The sequence below is a fragment of the Astyanax mexicanus genome, chromosome 7, assembly GCF_023375975.1.
Source record: "Astyanax mexicanus isolate ESR-SI-001 chromosome 7, AstMex3_surface, whole genome shotgun sequence".
NCBI classification, from domain to species: domain Eukaryota; kingdom Metazoa; phylum Chordata; class Actinopteri; order Characiformes; family Acestrorhamphidae; genus Astyanax; species Astyanax mexicanus.
Genome location: NC_064414.1, coordinates 33,805,298 through 33,814,500, shown reverse-complemented (window position 1 = coordinate 33,814,500; position 9,203 = coordinate 33,805,298). Strand labels below are relative to the sequence as shown.

Genomic DNA, 9,203 nt, shown 5'->3' with positions numbered 1-9,203 from the left:
GTCAACAAATACTTAGTTCAAGTGAAAAAGGAGATGATGCAATACAGAAGCTGAGTATCAGCCAGATATCGCTTTCAGTGCACAGACAAAACGTTCATTCCCCAGTGATTTTTGCACACAAAGGGATTGTTTGAACCGGTTTTACTAATCTTCTGTCTTCACAAAATCAGCCCTTTTCTTTTCATAATAATACATCACAAGCTTTTTCTGATCCATCCCACAAAAACTCTAACTTGAGTCTAATTAGAAACTAGAAAGTTGAACTCTCTGTAGCTCTCTGTAGATAAAAAGGTCACATTTTCTGTGTAATGTATCATGGTGAATGTTTTATCAGCAAGCAAACTACTGGTGTACCTGGCCTGAGATAAGGTGGTTTAGGAGGCCACAGTGACACTACAGAAATTGATCTATTGTGTTGCAGTATTCCAAATGATTTTTTCAGTGCTAAAGTACGGGTTGTTCTTGAGTAAAAGCTTCACATTTACTTATTTGAAAGAAATATTTCTGTTGAAACCTAAAGAAACTATAATAATAATGACAAGAAAATACCTTATTGTCTTTAAAACTGTGCTCTATATACTATTCCCTATGTGTGAAAATCCAGATCACTATAAAGCGCACTTACATGACACAGAATTTTACAAGGTAGTGAACTACTTTTGAACAACACTTTTTTCTGTGTGAGCTGATTAATGTGTGACAGCAGACTACAATACAGTCTGAACATGTAGGAAAGCCTTTAATTTCAAAAACGAAATAGAAAGCTTTTAAAATGGTGGCTGAGTTCAGGACATAGCCTAAAAGATAAGTCTTTTGTGACATTTTCCGTCTTGTTTAGTTTCCTTTTCACTTTTAAAAGAAAAGTACCAGACAAAGCCATGAATTATGGGTATTCCATGTCCAATGGTATATATAGTGTATTTATATAGCACTTTTTTTGTCATCGGCTACCTGAGCACAATTGGTCTTGCTCTCTCTGGGTGGGTAGATGGCGCCCCCTTCCCTCATCACTGTTGATGTCGATCAGCACAAGGAATCTGTGAGCTGATGTATCAGAACCGAGTCCCTGCGCTTTCCTGTAAGCACGCTGACTACTCTGCAATGTAGCCAGAGATAAAAAAAAAAAAGCAGTGGCTGACTTTACATTTAACCAGGTGTTGGGACATCACTAGTAATAGGGGGAGTCCTAATAAGTGGGTTGGCTAATTGTTCTTATAAACTGGGAAGAAAATGATATAAAAATTAGAAATAAAATTCTTTTAGAAGCGACAGAAGAAAATTTCCCTGAGAGCTGAAGGAGAAAGAAAACCTTCTGAGGATTCAAGGCTGATGTATAAGTGGAAGGGAAGCCTGACTTCAAAAGATTTATCTGCATCTGGCTGAACAGTGGATAAAGGACCTGAGGGTCGAACATGCACCAGCGTCAGGGCAGAGTAGAGGTCCATCAAGTTTTGCCTGGATTTTTGGAGAACAAAACAATATGACAGCTAATGACTCTAACAGATCTAATTATAACAGCCTAACCAGGAGAAAGCCAGAAGGTATCTTCTGTGTTTAGTGACTAATCTGAAGATTTATTAGTCCCGGGCCTCTTTCCCGCCAGTGCTCCGCGGTGTAACCAGTGCTGGTTTTATGGAGAGCCTGTCCCATATATATATCAGAAATTACTGCACACCGCTAGAGGGAGCCCGAGAGTGAGTCCTGAATGGGGTGAATGGAGCTAAACGGCTAAAATACAAACTAAAAATACTAATTCACTTGGCAAAGATATAATTTGAATTTTTAAAAGAAGAATAATGTTTATCTTAACAAACAAACAAATCAAATTTACTTTTATATTTCAGTTTTTCTTCAGTAAACAGGCTTTAGCCTGTGAAGGCGCTTGACTGGTTGGTGAGCTGATGCCTATTTTTTTTTTAATCTATTTTATACACAGATATACAGTCACTGGTTCCAATGCCCGAATAGATTATGTATTTATTCTAAATAATTCCCTCAGCTTTCTTAAATGAGTTCCTAGAGGGGCTAACCCAGAAAAAAAACAAACAAACAAAAAAAAAAAACATATTGAACGAGAAAGTGTGTCCAAAAGTTTGGCTGGTGCAGTGTGTTCCATCTATAGACTTATATATAGTCTATGGTTCAATCAGTCAGTGCCGATCAGAAGCTCCACGACTGACCCCCAGTGGAAATAATTATACCTGCAAAGGCCACGTTTACGACTATTGACTATTTTAACTTATATATAATAATTTTGCTTTCTGTCTGTCTTTTTGCATGTAATTCCAACATACATGTCCAAATGAGAACGAAATGTACATTTTATTCATTAAATATTTCTCTGTTATTGTCCAGTTCTATTTAATTTTAATATGAATCAATGTATTTGCTACTTTGAATCATTTTTTATTCTTACCCAAATATATCATAAAAAAGCCTTTTTGTTAAAATTGTTAATAAGTCTCCAAAATACTATTTTTTTAAAGATATGATTAAAATTTTAACAGACATGTGAAGAAAGAAAATGGAAGACTTGAGAGTCTATTATATCAGTATCAGTATCAGCTGTACACAATAAATTACACAATTCAATAAAAAGCTTGCATTCATTATGTATTACGTGCAAAATAAACGAATGAAAAAAGAATTAATTAACAACAAAGCACATGTCAAAGACAAATATATTTGTTTATATATTTATATATTTTTATTTTTATAAAAACATGGCGACTGTATTTAAGTTATGCCATATAATTTCTGTATAAAATATTTATAAGTTTATTAAATTATTAAAGTATTTAATTCTCAGTTAGGTTTCATTTCCGTATGAGTTGTTTCATTAAATCACCGAATTATAAAAAACAAACAAACAAAATAAGTCTGTATGTTTTTGTATTTACAGTCAGGCAGTGCGGTGGCCTACCAACCATCAGGCATATCGCTGGGCGCCTTCAGGCCCTCCTTCCTTTTCCTCGTCCCTGAGCGAGCCGACGCCAAGATGGTGCGTTAATGTGAATCAAATCTAAACAGAATCCTCTATAATCTTACCCATCGCGCGCGGTAGAGTCTCTGTAATGGAGCGGTGTTATAATATATGTAGTTTAGGAGCGCAGATGACCTGTATTAGTGAGAATGAAGGTTTATTAGTACATGTTTTCTTTGGTCCCGTCTGAGCTCGCTCTCTCCTGCAGTGTAGATAGCAGTTCAGTTACGGGTGGTGAGCTGTTTGCTCGTGTTAACGGTGGCTGAGTGAGTTTTGTTCGAGGAGCTGCGTGTGTTTATGACGGAAAAAGCTAAGTTGTATATTTAGTTTGAAATATTGTATGTGAAAGGAGCAGTCTGTTTTGGCTGAATGGAAAAGTAGTTGGCTAACCCTGGTTAGCTGTGTAGCTAAATGTGTGTGGAACACCTGGGCCTGTTGAAGACTTTATCTTCACTTTAAATTATTTGAGAGAAAGAGGTTAAAGAGGCGTGCTAATAGTGTGTTGTGGGTAGATTTAGTTAACTTAGCTCACCTAGCCTTTCTTTTAGTACTGCTGCTGCGTTAAGTTAGCTTAGTAGCTAAACTGAGACCTGTTCTAGTTATTTGTCCAGAAACCAGAGGAGAGCATCTGGTGGCTTCTTACAGCTGTAATCCCTGCTAGCTAGATTTTAAACATTGATTTGTAATTAGCTAGTATTACTGATTAAACAATTAACTTTATTAGCTAAGTGTTAGTACAGGTGTTTTGGCTACAGCAGGAAAGACTTAAGTGTTTGAGAGTCTGTGGAATTCCCAAGTTAACATGCAGAAGTCTCCTGGTTGTCTTGTTAATTATGTTCATCTGTGATATCTTTTGCAGAACGACACTGTCACAGTTAGGACTCGGAAGTTCATGACAAACCGCTTGCTTAACAGGAAGCAAATGGTAAGTTCAAAAGTGTGTGTTTAACTAGATTCACAATTCTCTTCATTTTAAGCTTATAAATAATTTGAGCTGTTCTGTTCTCCTCTCAGGTTCTCGATGTCCTGCATCCTGGCAAAGCAACTGTCCCCAAGATTGAAATCCGGGAAAAGCTTGCCAAAATGTACAAGACCACCCCAGATGTAGTGTTTGTTTTCGGCTTCAAGACTCAGTTTGGAGGTGGCAAAACAACCGGTTTCGCCATGGTCTACGATTCACTGGACTCTGCCAAGAAGAATGAGCCCAAATACAGACTGGCCAGAGTAAGATGCTGCTCTATAGCTAATTGTTTTGTCTTAAATGATGTATTAGAACACACTGCATGTAATAAGTAGGTCCTAAGCAAGTGAGTGGACAAATTGGGGTCGCAGGGGTGTGCTGTGGTATGAAAATTGGTGGTTGGCGTACCATGCCAATTTGCCATAGATGCGCCATATTTTGTCACCTCTTGGAACAAGAATGCTGATCCAGGATTAAGTTAAAATTAATGGAATTATATTAGGCATTTGATGAGGGGTAATCTTGGGTCAGTACCTCTACTGCTTGATGCTTGATAAATGAGGCCTAATGTTGGAGTTTAAAACCCAACAAAATGCTCCTTTTTATTAGCAGTTCCCAATTCATAATGATCATAATTTGGGGTCCCAAAAACTCATAATTTTTTTGTCCCTTAGTTTTCCTTATTAATATTTAACATTATTTTTACTTTAAAATTTAAGCTTAAAATAAGTCCTTATGTTTTTGTCTAATGGTCCATGAGTAATATGATATTTTGGAAGACTTAAGTACCACATACTAAAATACCATGAACTGAATTTTTGAGATACTGTGGAACTGACTGTTGTGTTATAGTAATTTTGCCTATGCACTGCTAAGTAAAGGTTTGTCTTAAATAATGCTCAAAATGTTAATTGTGTCTCTTTTTACCCTCTTCTAAAGCATGGTCTCTATGAGAAGAAGAAGACCTCAAGAAAACAGCGCAAGGAAAGAAAGAACAGGATGAAGAAAGTACGAGGCATCAAGAAAGCCTCCGTCGGTGCTGCTGGCAAAAAGGTAAAGGCAGTTTGCCATTAAATGTACTTCCTTTCCAGGCTTTAGGAATGCCACTTCATTTTGCTGTATTATCATTCACACATTTCTGCTTTGTTTTAATATCATCTCCCCCTCTCATATGTTCTACTGGACTGTAGAAGGTAAACCACTTTAATTGTGGTAGAGTGTCTGGAGTGGAAGCTAATGTTATTATATATCGTTTAATATCTAATAAAACTCACCACTGTGGACTAGACAACATTATTACTTCTGTTTACATCCAATTTCAAGCTATGATAAAAGTTTGTAGTTGTTAAACCTTGCTATCTACCCAGTAGGTAGGGTAGTGTGCTTGTCTTGTGCACTAATTGTCAAGTGGCCTGAAACTAAGATGTAGTGATCAGTTGATTAAAAAGCTTGCTGTCTAAAATAGCTTAAAGGATCAGATTAATGGCTGTGGCTACCTGCGTAGCAAACTTTGAGCAGTATGTCTTGTTCATGCAGTTAAACTGTTGAACAAAGCATTTGCTTAAAAGATGTGATCCTTTTTTAGAGACCTACTCGATGTGTTCAAGGTTACTGAACCAATCTCATTTTCCTTTCATTTTTATTTCCTTTTTTTTTTTTTTTTTTTTTTGCCCTCCCTCTGGATCTTTTCAGAAATGAGGTGTCAGGAAAAGGTAGAACGGAAATCGGCATGGTGTGCTGATTGCAGTTCACTTACCTTTAATTTGAGTGTGTGCATGTTAAAACCCCAGTGTCTCACCCCCTGTAGAAACACAGAACAAAGACAGAGCTTAGATGTTAAGTTTTACACTGTACTTGATGTGGTTGTTTTAACTTCATACTTTTTCTGAAAAGTAAACCAAATGTTAACTCAACTGCATGCTTGCACACAAGTGACTTAAAATAAGAAAATTAAGTCTGAATGCACCTAGATCCCAAATATTACCCTTTCTGTGTAGTAATGTACCTGTAGAGTACATACAGAATAAGAATCATAATCCCTATAATCAATAGAAACCAAGTAATGGACTAGAGTGGATAGAATATGCTTTTAGAATAGCCTTCTGCTGCTGTCTAAACTCTTTCTTTTCTCTTCAACAGTGAGACCTTCAGGGAAGATCATCCTGAAAATGTTCTTGTATATTGTCAACAAATAAATTGTAAAAAAAAAAAAGTCTTATGTTTTCTTTGCATGTTTATCTTTTTATTTGTAGGACCTACAAAGGGCAAAGCAACACATTTTGTTGACTCATTTATTGGATTAAAAGGTATTGTAGTTATTAAAGGCTTGTTTAATAGTAATTAAAGCTAAAGCCAGAGTGACCCTTTTGTACACACAGGACCACCCCAGAGCAAGTATTTTTAGTCATTTTCAGACAGTGGTGACCTGTTGGTGTGGTGCTGCATAGTTACTGGTGGGTCGATAGAAGTGCTGCTCCAGCTTTTAAACACTGTCGCGGTGCTTCTCGACACTTTGTGTTCACTGTAGATGTAAAGTCAGTCACAGGCTCTTTGGTTGTCGCACCGTTGTGTTGCTCATTAAGTTCTTAATCAACGATTACAGGAGACTGTTCTCAGTGCAGTGTTAAACTCTAGCAGCACTCATACTCTGTTCCATTTGTACTTGCAGAACAACAAGAATGACTCAATAGCTCCTCTGTGGGGTCCTGACCATTGAAGAATAGGGTGAAAGGAGGGTAATTAAGTATGCAGAGAAACAGATGGGACTACAGTCTGTCCACTATGTGTTATACCAAAATTGGTCAAGTTGAACTTTAAAAATGTTACGGGAACCTGGATACAGGTGGTGAAACAAATTGATTCTAAAAATGAAGGTAGATGGGGCCTATGCAGGAGTGGACTGTTGGGTATTTTTATATTCCCTATAAAATTTGGCTTTTTTTTTTGCCCTTTTATATTTCAGAATACTTCACAAAAATATGGTTAAGTAGAGCTCAAGAAATTCAAGTATATTTTATTTCCTTTTTGTTTTCTGAAACTGGGTGTTTGTGCACATTTATCTTTCAGTTCTATTTCCTACAAAACACTTAAATTGAAGCAAATCTTCTTGATCATGTCTGATTCTGATGATGACCTTAATAGGCATCACCCCTGGCATAGATACCAAAATATTTTTCAATTTATTGAAAAAGACCTATAGCTTCCCACAGCAGCATTTATTTTCTTTTTGTAAATATCTTATTACAAGCTAGGTTAGGAATATTGCTGCTGTTCTGTGTTGTGATGTTGAGGAACTTTGAAAGTCAGAAGTGTCAACCTGTTTAAGGAACTCTTGAAGGAGGAAAATGTTGGTGGGTGAGACAGCTTTGTGCAAACTGTCTTTTGGGTTCCATTGTAACTGCAGAAACCTGAACCTGCTGTGTGCAAAGACCTTGGTGCTCACCTAGTGATTTATGATTCACAAAAACAGTGGGAACAGGAGGGAAATCTGAAGATTTCATGCCTCTGTGTTCCTACCTCAGGGCACTTTGCGTCTCTTGAGGAATATTTTATTGACAACACAGGTGCAGGAGGAGAAGAGAGAGCAGAGCATAAACTGTATACAACAAAAAAAGACTGAAAAGCACTGTGTGCCGTATGAAAAAAAGACTTTTTAAATGTGGGCTATATATATGATTAATGCTCTTGTCTTAGTGATGTTCTGGATACTTGTGTCCCTTCCTGAAAGGTGATCTGTACATGAAATCTGGGAATGAGTGGTTTAAGAAAAAAGGGTCAATAGCAATATAACATGCCTTTTGAGTCCACAGCCTAGCCTAGAAGTCTAGACGATAGGCCCACTTGCCCATCACTCACATATGTAATTTTCTCCTTTTCTGTATGAAATAAAAGGGTGTCTTGCGAGCCATGCCTAAGTAGCTATTTGATAAATATATCATCTATTTAAATGGTTAAAAATATTGACACACGAGTGACATCACAACTTTTACACTTTTTCACAAGGGAATAAAGACAGTTGCTGAATGTTCAGCAGGTAAAGGACCATTCAGGATATATTTTCAGTAGTATATGATGAAATGATCAGGCTGTGTCATTAGATATTAAGGAAACATGTCAAGTTCAATGACTGTCAATAACTTGTCAGCAGAGATAAGCTAGTATTTTCTTACTAGAACTGTGCAGTGTGGTCTCTGACTCCACCTGCTGCTCATTCACCAACACCAACTCCACCCTTAAAGTTGCCAGGTTTAAAAACACAACAGCAGTCATAAAAGCTTAGAAGCTACAAAGACTAAATTGTTTGCATCTTAAGGTTAACCATGTTTTCATTAAATGCCAATTTCGCTTAAATTGTCCACCCTGTTGTGCAGCTTCCCACCTGAGAGTGAACATATGCATGATGACAGGAAATAAAAAGTGATTATGCTGGGAAAAATGATTAACGAGTAGTCTGAAGTCTTATAAATAATAGAGTCAAAAGAATGAAAAGTCTTTTTTTTTGTTTTGTTTTGTTTAGAGGGCCAAAAGGCACAATTCTGATAATGACACCAACAGTGAATTACATGAATTTGGCTGTATGAAAGAAAACCATGCATGCCTTCATATTATTGGCCGCTCTCACATTGCCCTGGCTTTCATACTAAATTGCAATAGGCCCAATCGTAATACCTTATTGGTTAAACTGCACATTACGCAATGTGAGTGAAAGAGCTGGACCACGAGATCCTCTGAAGAGCATTTCATTAGCATGCCTGTAAACAGTGATTAAATATGCACATAATCAGAGTGGATAACAACCCAGCGTCCCCTAGGATCCCTGAGGTTCGCATTACATTATATTATTACATTATTTATTTGCTCGGCAGATGTCCTTACCCAGGGCAATGTTCAGTAATGATATTTTTACACTGATCATGGCTATGTTTTCAAGGCCGCGTGGAAACTGGCTGGCTGTACTATACTAGCGAGGTAGAAAGGCGCGAGCTGTGCTCGAGCTGCTCACCTGAAGTAATCGCGCACCTCCATCTGTGCTTTGAAGTACAAAGGAGAGTGAGGACTCCGCATCAAGGAAAAAAGCGCAAAGGAGGAAAACAGTGTGTGAGAAGGAGTGCAGCAGTCTACCAGCCTACCTTTCTACCTACAGTACTACCGTCTTCTCTTTACTCCAGTAACAAGAGCTGCCACATGGGGGCTCCTTCTGACTGCGTTTTGTGGCCTGACTCTTTGTAATAATCAGTCACACACACTGCACACAAAAAC

General features: G+C 37.5%; 1 protein-coding gene across 2 annotated transcripts; it reads left to right on the top strand.

Annotated features, from left to right (window-relative positions):
* Positions 1–2,929: 2,929 nt before the first annotated feature.
* On the top strand, positions 2,930–6,174 carry rps24 (ribosomal protein S24). Of its 2 annotated transcripts, XM_007249517.4 has the most exons (6): positions 2,930–3,001; positions 3,843–3,908; positions 3,998–4,207; positions 4,884–4,997; positions 5,637–5,656; positions 6,084–6,139. In XM_007249517.4, exons 1-5 carry the CDS (start codon positions 2,999–3,001, stop codon positions 5,640–5,642), a joined length of 399 nt encoding a protein of 132 aa, XP_007249579.3. In that variant the 5' UTR covers positions 2,930–2,998; the 3' UTR covers positions 5,643–5,656; positions 6,084–6,139. The 2 variants fall into 2 exon arrangements, with proteins under 2 accessions (XP_007249579.3, XP_007249580.3); XM_007249518.4 differs by lacking the exon at positions 5,637–5,656 and having other exon boundaries at positions 2,931–3,001; positions 6,084–6,174.
* Positions 6,175–9,203: the final 3,029 nt, after the last annotated feature.